Source organism: Vipera ursinii, assembly GCF_947247035.1.
Source record: "Vipera ursinii genome assembly, chromosome: 2".
NCBI lineage: Eukaryota > Metazoa > Chordata > Lepidosauria > Squamata > Viperidae > Vipera > Vipera ursinii.
The window spans coordinates 18,532,640-18,555,034 of NC_139513.1; the positions used below are offsets into that span (position 1 = coordinate 18,532,640).

A 22,395-nucleotide genomic window follows, 5' to 3' on the forward strand; every position below is an offset into this window, starting at 1 on the left:
GGTCTGAGAGAGAACGACTGGCTCAAATTCACCCAGCTGGCTTTCAGGGCTAAGGCAGGACTTGAACTCACAGTCTTCCTCTTCCTAGCCTCGTGCCTTAACCACTAGACCAAACTGGATCTGACTCCCATCTTAATATCGAAGCCACTTTTGGGGTGTCTCAGATTGTTGACCTCGGGCAACTGCCTGGACGAATCTCCCTGCACTTTTGTTGGCAAGGATTCAGGGAGTGGCTTGCCATTGCCTGCTTCCTAGGGCTGAATGAGAGTGACTGGTCCAAGGTCACCCAGCTGCCTTTGTGCCTAAGGCAGGATTAGAACTAAGGGCTTCTAGCTTGATTTCTTAACCACACCACCAGATTCTCTGCTTCTTCTTTTACAGTTACTAAAAGGCAGAGTGCATCAAAGCAAGAAGGAAAAAGAGTGCTATTTGGCATCTTGTCAAATAATATATTTATTTAATAATGTATTTCATTTATACAATTCTATTAACAATTCTACTAAATTTTGGTGACATATTCAGGACACATTTATTTATTTATTTATTTATTTGATTATTTATTTATTTATTTATTTATTTATTTATTTATTTATTTATTTATTATTTTGATTTATATACCGCCCTATTCCCGTAGGACTCAGGGTGGTTTACAGGGCAGTTAAATTCATACCATACAAAAATTAGATTTAAAACAGTTAATTAAAACAATTAATTGAATTTAGAGCCCAAAATTTAAAAAATTAAAACATTAAAACCCAATTAAAACCCCTCAGTCTAGGCCCGACAGCTCAAAGAGCCAGGTTTTCAGGTCCCGGCGGAATGAGCGGAGGTCGGAGGCAGTCCTAAGTTCCATCGGAAGTTGGTTCCAGAGGGCAGGTGCGCCCACAGAGAAGGCCCTCTTTCTGAGTGTCACCCGCTGGCAATCCTTCGCCGGCGGTACCCTAAGAAGGCCCTCCCTGTGGGAGCGCACAAGACGATGGGAAGTTGATGCCGGCAGCAGGTGTTCCCTCAGATAATCCGGACCCAAGCTATTTAGGGCTTTATAGGTCATCACCAGCACTTTGAATCTCACTCGGAAGGCAACCGGAAGCCAATGCAGCTTGCGGAGAAGAGGTGTTACATGGGAGTATTGGGGAACTCTCATCACAACTTGCGCGGCTGCATTCTGCACCAGCTGAAGCCTCCGAGTGGTCCTCAAGGGCAGCCCCATGTAGAGAGCATTGCAGTAGTCTAACCGGGAGGTCACGAGCGCATAGGTGACTGTGCGTAGGGCATCTCGGTCCAGATAGGGCCACAACTGGCGCACCAGGCGAACCTGGGCAAAAGCCCCCCTGGTCATGGCTCCTATATGATCTTCAAAGCTGAGCCGTGAGTTCAGGAGGACACCCAAGTTGCGAGCCCTATCAATGGGGGGGGTAACACCTCACCCCCCATCCTTAATGATGGAACAAACTGGTTAACCCGAGATGCTGGTACGTACAGCCACTCAGTCTTGGCAGGGTTGAGACGAAGCCTGTTTCTCCCCATCCAAACCCGGACCGCCTCCAGGCAACGGGACATCACATTGAGGGCATCACTGGGTTGGTTCGGGGTGGAGAAAAAAAGTTGGGTATCATCAGCGTACTGATGATACCCCACCCCGAAACCCCGAATGATCTCGCCCAGCGGCTTCATATAGATGTTGAACAGGAGGGGAGAGAGATCCGACCCCTGAAGGACTCCACAAACGAGAGACCTTGGGGTGAACCTCTACCCTCCCTTCAACACCGACTGCGAGCGGCCCAGGAGACAGGAGGAGAACCACTGTAAAACAGTGCCTCCCACTCCCAACCCCCTGAGACGCCGCAGTAGGATACCATGGTCGATGGTATCAAAAGCCGCTGAGAGGTCTAATAGGACTAGGACTGTCACTGCATGTTTTTTTTGTTCGTCAGAAAAGTTCATTTCTAACTGTACATTTTCCCCCTGCTCTCTGCACCTGTTGTGATAACTTATCTGGTAACCATAGTGAATCCCATATGACTAGTTATGTTATGGTTTCAGTCTGTTTAGTGCGCATGTCTAGAAGAAGTTCCCACAGTTATTTCTTTATTGTTTTTTCACTTTGCTGTTACTGTCTGTTACGTTAGGATGTAGTTAGCTAGCTCTCTTTATAATATATATTTAGTTTTTATATTTTAGTTTTTATATTTTTGTAATTAAAAGGTATTTAGTAAGATTATGCGTCGTGTTTTATTTCCTTCCTTCATGCACATCATGCATTCTCTGAAGCACGGTCCTTCGCCCTCTACTAAGGTGATTTATACCTTGACATTTTGGTATCGAGGATGGTTTGATTTATGTTTTTAGAGATGCATGTTTCTGCGGCTGTTATCAGTTAGTTAGTGCTAGCGAGGCAGCGGTGATTAACTGCTGAAACATGTCAGGAAGGAAGCCACGGCTGAAACGGGAGGCCAGGAGCTTGTCTGTGGGGCATCTCCCTTCAACTTTAAGAACTCTGATCGCTTCAGCCACACGCCTTGGAGAAGACGCACCTGCTCCTGTCGACGATGCAAGGTCAGTCACTCCTTTTTCTACTTTTCCAAGCTCCCTGGCAGCTGCTTTTGAAAATGTTCACACTCCAGGGGCTCAAGATGAATTTCAAAGGCTTGGAGCGAAACCTAAAGTTCAGCCGAAGAAAATTCCTTCTTCTCCTTCAAGCCCCAAGCAAACTATGCGAGATAGGGCTATGCAAGGCTACTGTGAACAAATTGGGGTTTTTGAAAAGCGTTTGCAGCAGGCAAAGGAATATGTGTCAATGGTGCAGCAATATGAGAGGTGTTATGAGCAAGAACCGGCCATATTGCCACACCCACAAGAAGAAGCCATATTGCCTCCTTCTTTCCCAAAGCCAAAGTCACGCCCATCATTGAGTGTCATGCCAGACGAATGGGAACTGGAGGCTCCTATGTCACATGATTATGGGCTGTCCCAAAGGACATACAGAGCCACAGTGATGCCTGAAGCAAATGTTATAGCACCATCTACTGGTGAAGCTGCATTAAGACATGAATTGGAGCTCTCACTCTCGCAACTGTCCATGCAGGAATCTTTGCTCAGAGATACAAGATTTCTGCCATTATCTGAGGCTCCAGCCCCTGATGGTGCTAGGATTCCTGTTACTATTGCTTCTCCTGTTAATATTGCTTCTATGCAAGCCCCTCTACCTGGCAGAGCACAGCCATATTTAGCCCACATGCAATTGCCACCAGGTTCTTATATGCGAAGGCCAGTGTCATCTGCAGGTTATGCTACTGCACCAGCCCCAGCGCCAGCGCCTCCTGCTGGCCAGGGTAGAATAGCAGCTCAAAGACAGTCACAGCCAGCACCAAGACTACCGGCAGCTTCAATGCAACTGCCGCATGTCCAGGCACAGATGCCACTGGTGCCCCCTGCAGGTTATGGTTGGATTGCACAACCTGCACAGCCAGTACCTCAATTGTATATTCCTCATCAAACACCTTCTATTGTACCACTGGCTGGTGATTCAAAATTAAAGAAGTCAGGACAGAATTACAGGGAATGGGTCAGTGAGGTTGGACTTTTGCTACGCAGAGAAGGTACTCACATGATGGTGTTTAATCCTCCTGCCCAGCCATGGACTCCTGACATATGGGACTTGGATAATAGAGCATGCACAACATTATTGATGTCAATGGACACTGAATTGCAGCTCACGTTTTCACAAGATGCAACTGCCCAACAAATTTGGACTCAGTTAGAGACATGTTATCGGCCTACATCAATTGAGTCTACATGTTTACTTTTGTCTGAGTTCCATGGTTCCAGATTAAAACCTGGTGAACATATTGGAGCACATTTGACTAAAATGAAAGGTATTAGAAAAGAACTGGGTGAAAAAGGCTATCCTATTGATGATTTTCAAATGATCAGCATTATCATCAATTCTTTGAATCATGAGTGGAAAGATGCTATTTCCAAGATCAATCAAGTGCCTATTGCTCAACGCACAGTGGATCATGTATGCAGGATTTTAGCCAAAGAAGAGGCACTTATGCAAGCTGCGCCACATTTAAAGGAACCACCTGCATCAAGAGCTTCAGCGAGGCGTGCCTTCCGTGGAAGGACCTATGTTCCAAGGATGCCAAGATGCTACATCTGCAATCGTGTGGGACATGCCACCCGGGATTGTCCCCAACGAGTTCCAGCGCCCATCACATACCAGCCCAGAGGAACAGATTCCAGAGAAGGCAGAGGTAGAGGCGGACGACAAGGTCGTGGTCGTGGTTCCAGGCGTGATCCACAAGCTCCACTTGTCACATTGGTTGTGACCAACGATCCACAGCCTCAACCAGAGTATGACAGACGACTTCTTTGGACTTTGGACAGCGGAGCAGCATTACATGTTACCTACAGAAAAGAGCTTTACACAGAGATGCACGAGCCTGAACCTGAACTTCGTGAACTTTACTCTTTTTCCAATCATCCTGTTGAGGTCATGGGAAAAGGAACTGTTTATATTGAAGAGCTCGGTGCTCTCATTCCAAATGTTTACTATGTTCCGTCTGCCAGTAGTAATTTGCTTAGTCAGAGTCATTTGTCTAGGTTTTCTCATTTTCAGGTCCACCATCTTGAAAAAGCAAGTTATATAGTCAAAGATGGAGATATTGTTGCTGAAACCATGTTGATTGGTGGTGTTTATTACTTAAAACCAAAGTCTAAGCAGCAAGAGCAGGCAAGTATACACGTTCCAAAAAGCACAGGCCCAGAGAGAGACGTCCCAGAGAGAGATCCTGTTGCTACTCCAAAGGTTCCTAATAATGATAAAAATATAAAAAAGACACAGTTTGCTCACAGCAAGCCTGGGGTTCCTAATAAAAATGCTAATGTTGAGTATTCACTAACAGGTAAACCTTTGCATTCCAGGTGTATCCATAAGTGGCACAGAAGATTGGGTCATGCCAGTTTCCGTGTTCTGAAGAAGATGCCAGAGTTCGCAAGAGGTTTGGATCTAAAGGGGTGTAAGGTGTTCTTGGACTGTGCTGTCTGCAAGAAAGCCAAATCCAAAGCAGCAGCAATTCCAAAACGCGCTACACGCCTGTCAACACGCATTTTTGATTTGGTACACACTGACATAGTTGGTCCTTTTGCACCAACACTTGGTGGTAAAAGATATTTCTTGACAATCGTTGATAATTATTCTAGATATGGATATGTATATCCTATGAAAGAAAAATCTGAGACCTTTCAGATCTTTAAAGACTTTGCTAGTCTTGTCTATACCCAATTTAATGTCAACATTGCCAGAATCCAGAGTGATCGCGGTGCTGAATTCATGTCTCAGCGTTTCCAGGACTGGATGCGTGAGAATGGGATAGTACATCAGACATCTGCTCCTTATACTCCAGCTGAAAATGGAGTGGCAGAACGCAGAAATGGGGTTTTGCAAACCATGATGCGTTGCCTTCTTGAAGATGCTAACCTCAGTCTTCCATACTGGGGTGAAGCTATCAAATATGCTAACCATATCATCAACCGTACTTGGAGTAGTGTGATAAATCAGACCCCTTATTTCATGTTGTATGGACACAAGCCTGATCTCTCACATCTCCATGTTTTTGCCATGTTTTTGGTTCCTATGCTATGGTCAATATTCCTTTAGCCCAAAGAAAGAAAGGGGGTCCTGCAGTAAAAAGGATGAGATTTATGGGCATTGATGATAATTCAAAATGGAGCAAATACATTGACTCTCATCATGTTATTGTGGTTTCACAATCTGCTACTTTTGAGGAAGATGCTGACTGGTCCAGGATTCATTCTAACGATCCTGGAGTTTATTTTCCTAGAGATGATGTTGCTGATGCCATGCAACCTGATGCTCAAGATTCACAGGATAATGTTCCTTCCACGAGTTCTTCTCAACCTACTGTTCCGTCTTCGCAAGCTGCCGATGTTGCTGCTGGCGACAATGATGAAGACGAGGACGACACGGAAGAAGAATGGACGGTTGGCCCGAGATGTTCCAAGAGGACCACAAAGGGAATCCCTCCAAAATGGTATTCGTGGCAAGTAACAAAAACACCTGTACCTTTGATTTGTAATGTTACACTTCCACCTGAGAAGTTCACACAGATCAAACATCTTCCTGAATCAGAACAAGATAAATGGTTTGAGGCAATGCAGGCTGAAATGGACAGTCTAAAGAAACTTCAAGTGTTTACGCCTGCAAGCCCTCCAGCAAACAAGAAAGTTATTGGTACTCGATGGGTCTACAGGATCAAAAAGAAGCCAAATGGTGAGTCGTTGTACAAGGCCAGACCCGTAGCCCAGGGTTTCGCTCAACGTTTTCCTGAGGACTATACAAATACATACTCACCCACAGTGCGGACTGAAAGTGTGAAAATTGCTTTAGCCACTGCAACTATCCTTGGCCTGGAAGTTTTCCAGTTCGACGTTGAAACGGCTTATCTACATGCTGATCTTGATTAAGACATTTATGTCAAAGGTCCTCCAGGTTTCCGACAGCAAGAAGGGGATACCTGGTTTCTACACAAAAGTCTTTATGGTCTGAAACAGTCTGGTTTAATGTGGTACTTATGTCTTTCTGACAAACTAAATTCAATGGGCTTTATTAAGTCCGAAACAGATGAATGCGTGTTTACTAAAAGATCCGGTAATAGGTATGAGATAATTCTTGTTTATGTCGATGATATTGTTTATATTGGTCCAAATAAGCAGATGAGTGAGGTTTTTGCTAAAGCTTTACAAAAGTTTTTCACATTGAAGTCTTTAGGATGTATTAACACTTATTTAGGTGTTCAAATTGCCAAAACTCAGAAGGGGTTTAGTCTCACACAAGAAGAGAAGATTGAACAACTGTTACATCACTGCAACATGGAGGACGCTAAGCCTGTGAGTATACCCATGCAAACTGATTTTCACATTTTGGCACATGAACCAAGTCCTGAGTTCGAAGATCAAACACTATATCGCTCAGTCATTGGGTCGCTGCTATATATTAGTAGTTGGACTAGACCCGACATTGCACTTAGTGTTAATCTTTTATCAAGACATGTAGGCAAGGCAAAACAGTTTCATTGGACATCTGTTAAAAAGTTATTGAGGTATCTAAAACACACCAAAGACATGAAGTTGTTGTTGGAACCAACACATACTGACTATGCAGAGTTATGTTGTTATGCAGATTCAGATTGGGCGAGTGATAAGAAGTCATGGAAAAGTACATCAGGTTACATGATGTTCTTAAATGGACGTCCTGTTTACTGGCATGTGTGTAAACAGACTTTTGTTTCTTGTTCCTCTACAGAAGCTGAGTATGCTTGTGTGTCTGATGCATGCAATTCTTTAACCTGGTTTGATGCTTTAGTCACAGATATCTGGACACATCCGATTCGACCGATCACTGTGATGGAAGATAATGAATCTGTGGTTTATATTTCTGAAACACGTTTTACAGGTTCAAGGTCCAGACACATTGACATCCAATATCAAAACATAAGGCAACTGGTTAAACAAGGTTTTGTGACATTACAGTATGTGCCTACACGTGATCAAATTGCTGATATGCTGAACAAACCACTTCCTACAGCCCAGCATGAGTATCTGCGTGAGAAGATGTGCCTTACTTGAGTCTTCACTTTGCTGACGAAAGAAGGGGAATGTCACTGCATGTTTTTTTTGTTCGTCAGAAAAGTTCATTTCTAACTGTACATTTCCCCTGCTCTCTGCACCTGTTGTGATAACTTATCTGGTAACCATAGTGAATCCCATATGATTAGTTATGTTATGGTTTCAGTCTGTTTAGTGCGCATGTCTAGAAGAAGTTCCCACAGTTATTTCTTTATTGTTTTTTCACTTTGCTGTTACTGTCTGTTACGTTAGGATGTAGTTAGCTAGCTCTCTTTATAATATATATTTAGTTTTTATATTTTAGTTTTTATATTTTTGTAATTAAAAGGTATTTAGTAAGATTATGCATCGTGTTTTATTTCCTTCCTTCATGCACATCATGCATTCTCTGAAGCATGGTCCTTCGCCCTCTACTAAGGTGATTTATACCTTGACAAGGACAGAGGAACATCCCCTGTCCCGAGCCCGCCAGAGATCATTCACCAGTGCGACCAATGCCATCTCCGTGCTGTACCCGGGCCTGAAGCCCGATTGGTACAGGTCAAGATAATCAGTTTCCTCCAGGAACAGAGGAAGCTGATGCGCCACCACACTCTCAACAACCTTCGCCAAAAAGCGAAGGTTGGAGACCGGACGATAGTTATTTAAAACAGCCGGGTCCAGGGCAGGCTTCTTGAGGAGGGGTCTCACCACCACCTCCTTCAAGGCGGCAGGGAAGATACCCTCCTTCAAGGAAGCAGATTACTGCTTGGAACCAGCCTCGTGTCTCCTCCCGGGCCGCATAAACCAGCCAGGAGGGGCACGGGTCCAATAAACAAGTGGTGGAGCTCAGTCTCCTCATGATCCTGTCCACGTCATCGGGGGAAACAGGATCAAACTCAGTCCAGATAACATGCTCAAGACCGCTCGATTCCTCCATGTCAGACTCTGTCCAGTCAGAGTCCAAACCGGTCCGGATCTGAGCGATTTTGTCTGCCAGGTGATGACTAAACTCCTCGGCCCGCCCCTGCAAGGGCTCCTCCCTCATCTCCTGATTAAGGAGAGAGCGAGTCACCCTAAACAGGGCGGCCGGGCAATTATCTGCAGACGCGATGAGGGCAGCGAAGTAATTAGATTTTGCCGTCCTCATTGCCGCGAGATAAGACCTTGTAAGGGATCTTAGTCGCAATTGGTCAGATTCGGACCGGGTGGACCTCCAACCGCTCTCTAGACCCTGTCTCCGATGCTTCATCTCATGGAGCTCCACAGAAAACCATGGGGCTCAATGGCATCTGCGCCAGGTCAGGGGTCGCAAGGGTACAACACGGTCGAGTGCCTTGGTGGCCGCCCTTTCCCAGGCATCCAACCATTGCCCAGATAAAAAAACTAGGTCAAGAGTGTGACCCCCCCATGAGTCAGGCCCTGAATTACTTGGGTCAGGTCCATGGCCATCATAGAAGCCATGAACTCCCAAGCTAACTCCGACGACCCTCCCAGGGAAGGCAGGTTGAAGTCACCCAGGACTATAAGCCTGGGAAACTCCACCAACCCTGAGAGAGTGTCCAGCAGCCCGGGCAGGGCCGTTGCCACAAAGCTGGGTGCCAGGTATGTTAGCAGCAGGCCCAACTGAGCCCGAGGGCCACACCTCAGGAGGAGGGACTCACTCCCGCCTATCTGCACAATGGTGGTCTCCCGCAGACATAGGGTCTCCCGTATAACCACCACCACCCCACCGCCCCTGCCCTGAGCCCGTGGCTGGTGCAGAAACCCGGGGAGCATAAGTCAGTCAGAGGGACCCCTCCCTCCAAGCCCAACCAGGTTTCCGTAATGCATGCCAGATCCGCGTGTTCCTCCTCTATCAAGTTTCGAATGAGGGGGGCCTTGTTTACAACAGATCTGGCATTAAAATATACCAGCCTGAGCTCAGGGGCCTGATCCCCCTCACCCCCAGACAAAAGGGTACCAACCGGAGGGTCAGAGCACGCCACCGCTCGAAGACAGCGGGGGCGCGATCCCAGATGTTGATGTGGCCCTCCGAGTAGACATCTGCTGCCATTCCCAACCATCGTGGGGATTTGCAACCCCACCCCAATACCCAAGGAACCGGAAGCCCCAAACCCTGACCCCATCCCACCGGAAACCATCACAGGCCCAGACTGACAGCCGGTTAATATACCCAATTCCCTCCCAACCCTATCCTTTCCCCCCAACCCTTTAAAATAACCGGCTAAAAAACATACCAGGGGCCTCTTAATACATTTCCACCAGAGGCCCCTGTCTAAGCCCAACCACCTCTCAGGGTCCCAACAATTGGGCCCGTCATTAAGGGAAGTAAAAGACATAGCAGCAGGCCGTACCCAGGAGGGAGGAACCCCCCTGAGAGCATACAAATCAGCGCTTGAGTAACACAAACGGGTTAGCCGATGTGTACATTTTCGGTTTGTTTACTTTCTTCTACGCGTCTTCTGTTTCTGTGTATTACACAGAATAATCACTGATTTCCTTGATTTGAAACGGCAATAATAATAATAATAATAATAATAATAATAATAATAATAATAATAATAATAATAATAATAATAATAATAATAAAAAGTTGGAAGGGACCTTGGAGGTCATCTAGTCCAACCCGCTGCTCAGGCAGGAAACCCTATACCATTTCAGACAAATGGCTGTCCAGTCTCTTCTTAAAAACTTCCAGTGTTGGAGCATTCACCACCTCTGGAGGCCGGTTGTTCCACTGGTTAATTGTTCTAACTGTCAGGAAGTTTCTCCTTAGTTCTAGGTTGCTTCTCTCCTTGAGTAGTTTCCATCCGTTGCTTCTTGTCCTACTTTCAGGTGCTTTGGAGAATAGCTTGACTCCCTCTTCTTTGTGGTAGCCCCTGAGATATTGGAACACTATCATGTCACCCCTCACTCTTCTCTTCATTAAACTACACATACCCAATTCCAGCAACCGTTCCCTATATGTTTTAGCCTCCAGTCCCCCAATCATCTTTGTTGCTCTTCTCTGTACCCTTTCTAGAGTCTCAACATCTTTTGTACATCGTGGTGACCAAAACTGGATGCAGTATTCCAGGTGTGGCCTTACGAAAGCATTGTAAAGTGGTATTAGTACTTCACTTGATCTTGATTCTATCCCTCTGTTAATGCAGCCTAGCACTGTGTTGACTTTTTTGGCAGCTGCAGCACACTGCTGGCCCATATTGAAGTGATTGTCTACTAGGACTCCGAGATCCCTCACAGTTACTACTATTGAGCAAGGTACCACCTATACTATATCTGTGCATTTGATTTTTCCTGCCTAAATGTAGAACCTTACTTTTTTCACCATTGAATTTCATTTTGTTAGTTAGCGGCCGGTGTTCAAGTCTGTCCAGATCCTCCTTTATTTTATGCCTATCTTCTGCAGTATTGGCTATTCCTGCCAGCTTGGTGTCGTCTGCAAATTTGATGAGTTCCCCATCTATCCCCTCATCCAAATCGTTAATGAAGATATTGAAGAACACTGGGCCCAGAACAGAGCCCTGGGGCACCCCACTACACACTTCCTTCTATGTAGATGCGGTTCCATTGAGGACCACACGCTGAGTACGGCCTGTCAGCCAGCTACGAATCCATCTGGTGTTGATGCTAACTAACCCAAAACTGACTTGTCTCCATCATTTCCTGCACTTCATTTTGGCTCGTGTTCTGCCATACAGAAACAGGAGGGGGATTGGTGACTTCCTAGGGTGGGGAATGCATAGGAGTTTGCTGTTGCCGGTGAGACATTATTCACCAAGGTCAGGTTATGAGATATGCTAAGATGACACAGGCCTGATTTCCCAAAACAAAAGAACTGAATTCAGTTGGTGAACTATGAACTGTGGGTGGCCCGGGGAGGGAAAGGGGTTTTTATCTATGTGAACTGACTTTGCTTCTGCTGTGCCTAGATAGATCTTTCAGTAAAGTTTTACTCTACGTAGTTTTAAAGAGCTGGGAGTTCCTTTTGTTGAAATGTGCCAAATCGGACAGTTGACAATAAAATTAATAACACCACTCTAAAATAGAAATAAGATCTCATATTGGCAGAATAAAATGAGATAAAAATAAATTGACTGACATAAAATAGCAAAGGAAGGAACTACAATCCATGAGACACCTATAAAATTACAATCAGTAATCCGAGGACATCTCCGTGGACATGTGGCCGGCGCACGGAACGCTGTTACCTTCCCACCGTAGCAGTCCCTGTTTTTCTACTTGCATTTTTACGTGCTTTCGAACTGCTAGGCTGGCAGAATCTGGGACAAGTAACAGGGGCTCACTCTGTTATGCAGCACTCGGGATTCAACCCGCCAAACTGTTGACCTTCTGATCAACCTCAGCGTCCTAACCCACTGAGCCACCGCATCCCTGAAGATCACTTAGGTAAGTATAAAAAGATAGAAGCAATACTGGGATTTGTAAACACACACACACACACACACACACACACACACACACACATCCTATGATGCTGTAAATTTTACATGGAGTCTGATATTTGCTGAAGCCCTGCTAAGGTTTGTTGGGATTATGATTATTGTGTATATTTTAAAAGAAACAGAAAAAAAGCAGAAAGGAAAAATAATCAGGGAAAGAAAACAGAATATATTGAATTATGGGAACCTACAGAATCACTGACTGCAACTAAACATTAAAGAAACAAGCATGATACATAAATGGGAAGGAGAGCTGTGACAGACATCTAAAACCCATGATTTATGGGTTTAGCTGTAAGATAAGGTATTTTTAATATTGATACACCCGAACCCATGACCCTAAAACCTGTAAAGCTTCAATTGGACACCTCATTTTTTAGACTGATTGACTGACCCATTCTTTCCATTTCCAAGGCTACACAACTGCAAGCAACTCGGTGTGGCATAGAACACTAAAGGAAGGTGTAGTAGCAAAAAGCTGCTCAGCAAATAGGGATTTTCCAAAGTTTTGTCTATAGATGTCCCCTCTTTTAGGGGAGTGTCATGCAGGCACCATTATCCAAAGAGAAAAGGGGCAGAAGGGTCTCTCCAACCAAGGAAGCATCCGAGAGGGCATACAGCAGAGCTGCAGTTCTGCCATCAAAAAAGCTCACTTGTCCCATTTCACAGTTGAGAGAGATGCGGATCCTCGTGGGCTTCTCAGTCAGGACAAATTCAGAGAATGATGGAGAGCTAACCAGGTATTTCTCTCCCCATTTCCTAAACACCCATTGGCTGGTCTTCGTATCAAAATGTGTTTCTTTCAACGGCTTCTTGGCAACCCCTACACTCCATCCTGTGGTATCTCCTACAGTAACTTCCCAGAAATGTCTCCCTGTTGAGAACCTCTGACAGCCAAGGACATAAGGATTAAATAGAAAACTCTTGCGGTTTGGGTCAGGATATATTAGTTTGTCTGGCTCAACTCTTTTGATGCTTTTCTGATCCTTGGAGATGACAAGGAGGCCAGGATCGGCTGTCCGTGGATTCAGACGTACGTTCACTGTATGGGGGAAGGGAAGGAAGGAAGGAAGAAGAACAAGAGCTTCAGCTGCAGGCTTGGTTTGTGTCTTGACACCCAAGTTATCAACCTTAAGGCCTCTACTCTGAAAAGAGTTCAGCTTCCAACACTCCCTCCAGGACTGGAAGAGTCACTGCTTTTTGAAACAACACCTCCGCATTGCCTAGTCCTTCCAACCCTTCATAGTGCTTCACCCCCTTCTAGCAACCCTGCACATCACTCTCTTTAGCTTCCACCTTGCAGATGACAATAATGGGGTTGGCAGTGAAGATTGTTTGGCTTTGCCTTCAGTGAGTTCCTGGGAGGGCCAAGGTGGGAACAGGGACTCTACCTGGAGCTTTAATACAGAAGATCAGGCAGAGCAAGAGGCTGCCATGTTTCAATAGTGAACTGGCAGAGTCAGAAGGATCCCCCAGAGGTAACTTGGGATGGAGTGTCAGGAACCTTTGCCCTTTTCTCTACGAGCATCAGAATATCACAGGAATGTACAATAGGGGAGGATCTTGCTCTGCTTTCATAACTTTGATGAGCCTAGTGCTCCAACTTTGCTATTTGCTTTCACTCCAAAGTCCTAATTTCTCTGCTCCCAAAGACCTGGTGTCTCACCAATTTATAGTCAGGCAGTAAAATCAACAGGATGTTATTAGCTTGGTCGAAAGTTTATGTTCCATTCAGTCCCAGCCCATATTTTCCCATTTTTCCAGATATTACATTCTACACCAAGACCAACTTCAATTTTATAGAATAGAATAGAATGGGATGGGATGGGATGGGATGGGATGGGATGGGATGGGATGGGATGGGATGGAATGGAATGGAATGGAATGGAATGGAATGGAATGGAATAGAATAGAATAGAATAGAATAGAATAGAATAGAATAGAATAGAATAGAATAGAATAGAATAGAATAGAATAGAATAGAATAGAATAGAATAGAATAGAATAGAATAGAATAGAATAGAATAGAATAGAATTCTTTATTGGCCAAATGTGATCAGACACACAAGGAACCTGTTTGTGCTACATAAGCTCACAATGAACATATAAACAGCAAGTAACAGGTCATAAATCATAAAATCATTAAAGTTTACTGTCTTTAAGGTATCTAATCCTACACTTTTCTTTTTTGTTACTCTATTTTGCTTCTCTTAAAACTACTAGCATCGGAGCTTAAAATAGCAAGCGATATAAGAGATTCTTATAACTCGTATTTACCTTCCTGGAGTTGAAGTCCACTTTCCAGAGTATCTGGGGAAGAAAAAGGAGGGATTCAGCATCTCATCACTGGAAATGGAGTGACAGAAGGACCTACCCAGAGATACCTTGGTTTGCTTTCCTTGGAGTCAAATCAGGAAATAAGGAATAACGAAAGCCACAAGCCAGGATGTCATTGGTGGCTGTATATATTCTACCAGATATAAATATGTTCTACTATATATTCCATATATAGGTAGTCCTCAACTTACAACCACTCATCTAGTGACTGTTCAAAGTTACAGCGGCACTCAAGAAAGTGACCTACGACCAGTTCTCAGACGTATGACCACTACAGATCAAAATTCGAGCACTTGGCAACCGGCGTGTATTTACAAGGGTTGCAGCATCCCAGGGCTTTGTGACTGTCGTAACATTCAAACGTTCAAACTGATCTTGCAACCTTCCTAGGGAACTTCTGACAAGCAAAGTCAATGGGAGAAGCCAGATTAGCTTATCAACCATGGCAAAAAAGGTCATTAAAGGGGGCATGATTCACTTAATAACCGCTTTGCTTAGCAAATGAAATTTTGGGCACAACTGTGGTTGTAAGTGAAGGACTACCTCTATATATTCCATTGCATTTAGTGGAAGTATATACTGCTTCCCCAGTGGTCAGTGCATATGGATCTGGGAAATAAACAATATAGGTAGCCTTCGACATACGACCACAACTGAGCCCAGAACTTATGTTGCTAAGTGAAAAATTTGTTAAGTGAGTTTTGCCCCATTTTTACAACCTTTCTTGCCCCTGTTGTTAAGTGAATCACTGCAGTTGCTAAGTTAGTAGTACATTTGTTAAGTGAATCTGGCTTCCCCACTGACTTTGCTTGTCAGAATGTCACAACAGGCGATCACATGACTTTTTTCGAACATTGAACAGTCACTAAAGGAACTGTTGTAAGTCGAGGACTACCTGTAATGGGTCAAATATCACTAGCTAATGGTTCCCATTTTTAGGTCACACACCTCTTTAATAAGAGAAAGCAGAAAGCTCCTGTTCTCCTAGTGCCAAGACACAAGGCCTTTCCCCAGAGAAATGAAGGCGTCTCCTCTACTGATCCTGACACCGATCCCTCCTTGATCCGTGTGACACTGACCCAGAATCTCTCTTGGATTCTCTGGGATCAAAATGTCATCCAGCGTAAAACCCCAGTGGCTGTTTTTTACCTCTCAATTTTTTCATGGCGCTATTCAGAAGCACAGTGATATCACTGCAATCCCAGATTGTCCACTGCCGCTCTACAAGTAAATCCACTGGATCCTCATATGTTTTCTTGGCATGGTATCTGGCAAGATGAAAAAACATTCTTGAAAATTCTTGTGAATCTCTTGGCCAAAAAAATGGATTGTATCTTACAAAATGACTGCTGACTAATTACTAATATGAGTGAGATAGGTAAGCAATCTAGAAGATGGATGTAACATTCAAACTGATAGTTTAAAGGTAATGCAATGAAATTTAATGGAGACAAATGCAGTTACCTTCAATTTGGGACTATTCATTCACAACCAGTTACAACAGCTCTCAAAAAAAATGATTTAAAACCATTTTCACTCTTAACACCTATCACAGTGTCCCTGTAATCACAATTTGGGTGCTTGGCATGTATGCATGATAGTTGCATTACATCCAACAATGATACCTTTAAAACCATTAAACATCTGTCTCTTCTTGGGAAGGACTCAATAGGTGGATAAAAATGCCAAATTCAATCTAAACATCTGGATGACTGTGCAATCAGCCCTAATAACTGATCATAGCAAATATTGCTAAGTATATTGTGCTGAGGTTGTCTGAGAAAATGTCTAAAAAGCCCTAAAATACAGTACGCTATCTTTAAATGAAATTACTGCAAAATACAAACAGAACTTTCCAGAAAAGGAAAACTGTTGGAGGACTGTTACAGTCTCTGAGACTGTAAAGAGGAGGGCAGATTAATAATAATAATAATAATAATAATAATAATAATAATAATAATAATAATAATAATAATAATAATAATAATAATTTTATTTATATACCGCCCTTCTCCCAAAGGACTCAGGGCGGTGAACAGGGCAAGTATATAAAAATACAAAAATACAAAAGTTAAAAAAGAATTAAATACAATGCCCAAACTAAAACAGTAAATACATATATTAAAAAACAACAATAAAATCCCAAACCCATCCCCCCATCAGGCCAGGCCGGCTTGTTCAAATAAGTGCATCTTCAGATCGTGTCGGAAGGAGCGAAGGTCGGGCGCCATCCGGAGCTCGACCGGCAACCAATTCCATAAATCCGGGGCACCCACAGAGAAGGACCTCCCCCTTGGGGGCCACCAGACGACATTCTCTGACCGGTGGCACCCTGAGGAGGCCCTCTCTGTGGGAGCGCACAGGGCGGAGGGAAGTTGATGCCGGCAGCAGGTGATCCCTGAGGTACTCCGGACCCATGCCATGTAGGGCCTTGAACACCATTACCAGTACCTTGAAGTACTGGTAAGATTGACTTACTTCTTCAAGATGCTTCCAATGTCCTAAAGAAAAGAAGAGACAAAGCACTGAAAGGAGCCATTTCCTATGCAGAAAGTTAAATTCTTAAATTTATAAAAAAAACAAACGTGAAACCTCTGGACAACCAGATACAAACTGATATATAAAAACTACTTCCATTTTTCTTAAAAAGAAATCCCATTGCTCTTTTTTCTCCAGCCGTTCACCCCTTTTAAGAGAGGTATTATTTTTATTTCCTTGTCTTACAAAAATTTTACCTCGGTTGAATCCAACACAGTTTATACAGATTATAATATTTATTATATATAAAACTAAATAAATAATAATACATAATTGAAAAATAAAATAGTGCATCAATAGAATACAGAAATGCCTTGCATTAATGCTTCCAGAATCGAGGCACTTTGGAAAATCCAAGTGGTTGTAACATTGTAAAAGGACATCAGTGTTGGGGTTCTCCTTGCCCTGGACATTAAGGGGAGGGGAGACCCTACAAAGAACACCCATCACCCCATCCCCTAACAGGGGATAGGAACCCTAAGCAGGCACTCTTAAAATCATGACAAATATAGAGACAAGTGACTAGAACTTTGAATTCTTGCTTTTCAGATTGCCTGCTTTTTCTGAATTACACTATGTATCCCTAATATTAGCCATTACAGGTAAACCTTGAATTTCAACAGTTCATTTAGTGAGCGTTGAAAGTTACAACGACAATGAAAAAAAACCCAACTTATGACCATTTTTCACATTTAAGACCGTTGCATTTAAGACCGTTTTTCACATTTAAGACCGTTATCATGGTCACATGATAAAAATTCAGCCTCTTGGCAACTGATTCATATTTATAACTGCAGTGTCCCAGGGGTCATGTGATCACCTTTTGGGACCTTCTGACAAGCAAAGTCAATGGAGAAGCCAGATTCACTTAACAAATGTACTACTAACTTAGCAACTGCAGTGATTCACTTAACAACAGGGGCAAGAAAGGTTGTAAAAATGGGGCAAAATTCACTTAACAACTGTTTTGCTTAGCAACAGAAATTTCAGGCCCAATTGTGGCCATAAGTTAAGGACCACCTCTAGCCTTCATACTTTCTAGGTTTCCATAGAAAGAGTCAAAAAAATAAAATAAGGAGCTGAAAAAAGATTTTGAACTTTGTACATCTCAAGTGCAGCCAGAGTCCTACTTGCACGGAAATGGAAAGATATATCAATCTCCACAACAGAAGAATGGAGGGAAAAAGTGATGGAGCTAGAAAAAATGAAAAAAAAATGACAGCTTTAATTTGTTTCTACTTGGAAACTGCTTTTGGACTTTATGCTCAAGATAGAAAAAAAAGTAACTCCTCATGCTTGATTTTGCTTATTAATTTGTTTTTATAGACATGGCTAATAATTTCTAAATATGTAAATGTAAAAAGTTGAGGCTGTAATTTTATTTTGTATTTTACTGTGCTGAAGTCAATGTTTTTTTTTCTTTCACCTTTCTCCTACACTTCTTTCCCATTCTTATGCCTCTCCATTTGCCTTTCTTTACTTTCATTTGTACATTTCACTATTATAATTTCAATAAAATTTATCAAAAAAAGGAAAGAGTCAAAAAGAGGTTTCTGTGGTGAGGCTAAAGCAGTCTACTCCACTTCATCATTGGTACACCAGGATTCAAAAAAGGATGCTGAGGCCCTATAAAGAATGCAGAGAGGAGCAACAAAGATGATAAAGGCTCTGAAGCCAAACCATTCAATGAATGGCTAAGGGAACTCTGTATACTTAGCCTAACAAAGACAAACGAGTCCCCTGGACTGCAAGGCGATCAAACCGGTCAGTCCTAGAGATCAACCCTGACTGCTCTTTAGAAGGCCAGATCCTGAAGCTAAAACTCAAATACTTTGGCCACCTAATGAGAAGGAAGGACTCACTGGAGAAGAGCCTAATGCTGGGAAAGATTGAGGGCAATAGAAGAAGGGGACGACAGAGAATGAGGTGGCTGGATGGAGTCACTGAAGCAGTAGGCGTGAGCTTAAATGGACTCCAGAAGATGGTAGAGGACAGGAAAGCCTGGAGGAACGTTGTCCATAGGGTCGCGATGGGTCGGACACGACTTCACAGCTAACAACAACAACAACAAAGACAAGGCTGAGGGGATACACAACAGCCATCTTCCAATACTTGAAGGGCTGTCACAGGGAAAAGGGCATCAATTTACACTCTGTAGCTCCTGAGGGCAGGACAAGAAGCAACAGCTGGAAGCTCATCAGAAGAAAATCCAGCTTAGATATAAGGAAAAATTTCCTGACAATGAGAACGATTAATCAGTGGAATGGCCTGCCGTTCTGGGTGCTCCATCACTGGAGGCTTCCAATAATAGATTGGACAACCATTTGTTCGGAATGGTATAAGGACTCCTGCCTTGGGCAGAGGATTGGACTAGAACAGAGGTCACCAACCTATAAAACCTCCAAGGTCCCTTCCAGCCTTATGATTCTATGATTTCAATTTCCTGCCTGACCTCTAAGAGTTTGCTGGCTGGCTGGTGCTGCTTCTCCTCTGTTTCCTGGATGAGATCGTCAAGAGAGCACAGTTCCTCCATGTGCTTGGCCAAATCCTTCTCCTTTATTGTCATAATATCCTTCTCCGTTTCTTCCATTCTAGCCAACAGAAGCTTCTCCTGTCCTTCTAACCAGAGTTGTAGTTTTCTGAATTCAGCCACTATATTTTTTTTCTCTTTTTCGATGTGGTCCTAGAACAAGAAGGCAAAAAGAGCAAAAGGCATATTTTTATTTTATTTTTACTTAATTACATTTATTTTTATTATTATAATATTTAAACTGATTCCCTGAAGAGTCCTGAAATGAGATGGGAGAATTTCCTAGGGAGAAAAAAAAACCATTTTGACATCAACAAACACAGGGGGAAAGGTTTCTAGAAACCAAAAAAGGCTGCAGTTTAAATGTTGTCTCGTGAAAATTTCCTTGGCAATCAGATTCCAAAAATGTAGCCAAAAAAGTGTTTGATTTCACATTTTTTTCAATACGATGAAATATGGTTTGCATTAATGTATTAAACAAACCAAACCCAGTGTATAAAACATGGCTCATAGGTGCCCTTAACACAACTGTGACTCATACAACCAATATTGACCTCCCAATCCCCAGCTTAAGAACAGGTTCTGTGTCCTAACACTGTCTTTAACTTGCATTTTATTTAAGTCAGAACTTGTACTTACAAACAGGCTGCCTATTATTAAAGATGGCAGACTGTGTTCTCCTTCCTATTATCTCAGAAGCTCCTCATGGTTGGATCAATACTTACAAGCATCTTCTGAACTCTTTGCTCTGTGTCTGTTTTGCACTTAGCTATTTTTTCTTTCTCCTTCTTCTGAGCCTTCAGGCAATCCCCAACCTTGACCTGAAGAGAAAATACAAGTTTTGAGGGTTTTTTGAGTTACATCTGAGGGAACACCTAGTTAGAAAATATATGCCACCATCATAGATACATGGCAGTTGCCAAGTGTCCAAATTTTGATCATGTGACCACAGGGATGCAGCAACGGTCGTAAATGTAAAAAACGGTTGTAAGACACTTTTTTCATTGCCGTTGTAACTTTGAATAGTCACTAAACGAATTGTTCTAAGTTTCCTGGTTCCAGTCATGCGAGAAGCATCACTGAGAAACAAAAGCTTGGGCTGAGATGGCTTCGGCCTGACCCACCAGGACTGTTTTTCAGGATCTGCACTCAAGACTTTGGAGGTCTCGATGGTGAACTTGCTCTACTCTGTAGCAAATGTGGAAAGTGAGCTGGCAAAGGGTGTTTATTTCTCCCTACAGGCAATTTCTGTTGATAAGCAAGGGATTAATTCAGCTGTCCCAACCTTTCTGCAGGGTGTATGCATGCGGGTGTGCGTTTGTGTGTGTGAAGAGCTACATTTGGCAGGTGTGCATGCTCCTCACGCATGAATGGATCTGTGCATGCGCGCACCACCTCTCCCATGGCCTGGTTTCAAACTGACCACACCCCAGGGGTTGGGGACCCCTGATTTAAGTGAAGTTTTGTCCCATTTTTCAATCTTTCTTGCTACAGTTGTTAACTGAACCACTAGAGTTGTTAAATTAGTCACAGCAAATCTGCCTTCCCCATTGACTTTGCTTATGGGAAAGGTGATCACATGACCCTGAGACACTGCAGCCATCATAACTACATGCCAGTTGCCAAGAATCCAAATTTTTATCGGTGACCACAGGGATGCTCCAATGGTCGTAAGTGTGAAAAAAATGGTCATAAGTCAAATTTTTTTCAGTTCTGTTGCAACTGTCAACAGCCACTCAATTAATGTAAGTCGGTACACCAGTCTTAAAAAAAAATGCAGGCACAGAGGCAAGGGAGTGGGATAAAGCAGAAGGAAGCAAGAAAACGGGTCCTAGGGTTGCCAGTGCTAACGCTGGATAACCCTCCGCAGGGATTCCTCCTGGCTGACTCCTACCTGGTACTCCTGGAAAGCCTCCTCCGCCGGGATCACCGAGTGGCCCCTGTGCTCTTTGGATCGGTCGCAGACCACGCAGATGAGCGTCTCGTGATCCTTACAAAACAGCTTGAAGGGTTCCCGGTGCTTCGGGCAAAAGCTCCCTCCTTCCTCGCCCAAAGGACCTTCGCATCGCCTGGCCACTTCCAGCACCCGCGCCAGCTGCCTGTTGGGCAGGACGTTGCGGGGCCCGAAGGTCTGTCTGCATTGGGGGCAGGAAGCGTCCGATTCCGACGTCCCCCAACTACGGGTCAGGCAGCCCCGGCAGAAGTTGTGGCCGCACTCCGGGATGAGCACGGGGTCCTGGAAATACTCCAAGCAAATGGAGCAGGTGGCTTCTTCCAGCAAATCCTGCATGGACGCTGCGGCCGCCATCACCGTCTCCAACGCCGGGACAAGGAAAGAGAAACTTAATTTCGCACCTCTTCTTGGGAATCAGATGACCGGCTTTGGGCTGTGCCCAGACGGGAAATCGAAACGAAGGACTATTGCTGTTGCGGTCAGCTTCGCTGGCTTCTTAAAGGAGAAATACAGTATTTTTTTTTTTAAAAAAAAACAAATTGGAGAGAAGCAAACATCCACGGGACGGACTCCTGATCAATTATTATTGGCCCAATCACTTCGTCAAAGGGGAAATGGTTTTAAAAACTGGGGAGAAGCAAACATCCATGGGACGGAGCCCCGATCAATGACGATTGATCCCAGTGTGAGAAGGATCTATAAATCTGTATAAAATGTATTAGAACTGTTGTATAAGAAATAATGACTAACCTAAGCTCTAATAAAGTTTTTAACAGCTGGCAGGAGCCTCATTAAGAGAGGAGGGGGGGGGGGAAAGCCGACAAGCCATAATAAAAAGGAAAACTTTTAAATTCACAAGCAAACATGATAATTAATTAAATACATCTTTTAAATTATAAAAACAAAAAAGCAAACACACAAAACTTAATTTTCATTAGATA

General features: G+C 43.6%; 1 protein-coding gene across 1 annotated transcript; it reads right to left on the reverse strand.

Annotated features, from left to right (window-relative positions):
- Window positions 1-11,705: 11,705 nt before the first annotated feature.
- Window positions 11,706-22,081, reverse strand: LOC310636127 (E3 ubiquitin-protein ligase TRIM39-like). Its single transcript, XM_083355667.1, has 7 exons — window positions 21,395-22,081; window positions 20,226-20,321; window positions 19,423-19,653; window positions 16,911-16,933; window positions 15,582-15,700; window positions 14,373-14,405; window positions 11,706-13,137 (listed from the first exon to the last, which is right to left on the reverse strand). The coding sequence occupies exons 1-7, from the start codon at window positions 21,806-21,808 to the stop codon at window positions 12,626-12,628; spliced, it is 1,428 nt and encodes a 475-aa protein (XP_083211793.1). The 5' UTR covers window positions 21,809-22,081; the 3' UTR covers window positions 11,706-12,625.
- Window positions 22,082-22,395: the final 314 nt, after the last annotated feature.

What these genes read in the sequence shown, in the direction of transcription:
- LOC310636127 (XM_083355667.1), bottom strand. Translation starts at nt 21,808, where the DNA reads ATGGCGGCCGCAGCGTCCATGCAGGATTTGCTGGAAGAAGCCACCTGC. An exon ending in AGGCTTTCCAGGAGTACCAG is followed by an intron (nt 20,322 to 21,394) that starts GTAGGAGTCAGC and finishes TTTTCTCTTCAG; the next exon opens with GTCAAGGTTGGGGATTGCCT. An exon ending in TGGACTTCAACTCCAGGAAG is followed by an intron (nt 13,138 to 14,372) that starts GTAAATACGAGT and finishes TCCCCCATACAG; the next exon opens with TGAACGTACGTCTGAATCCA.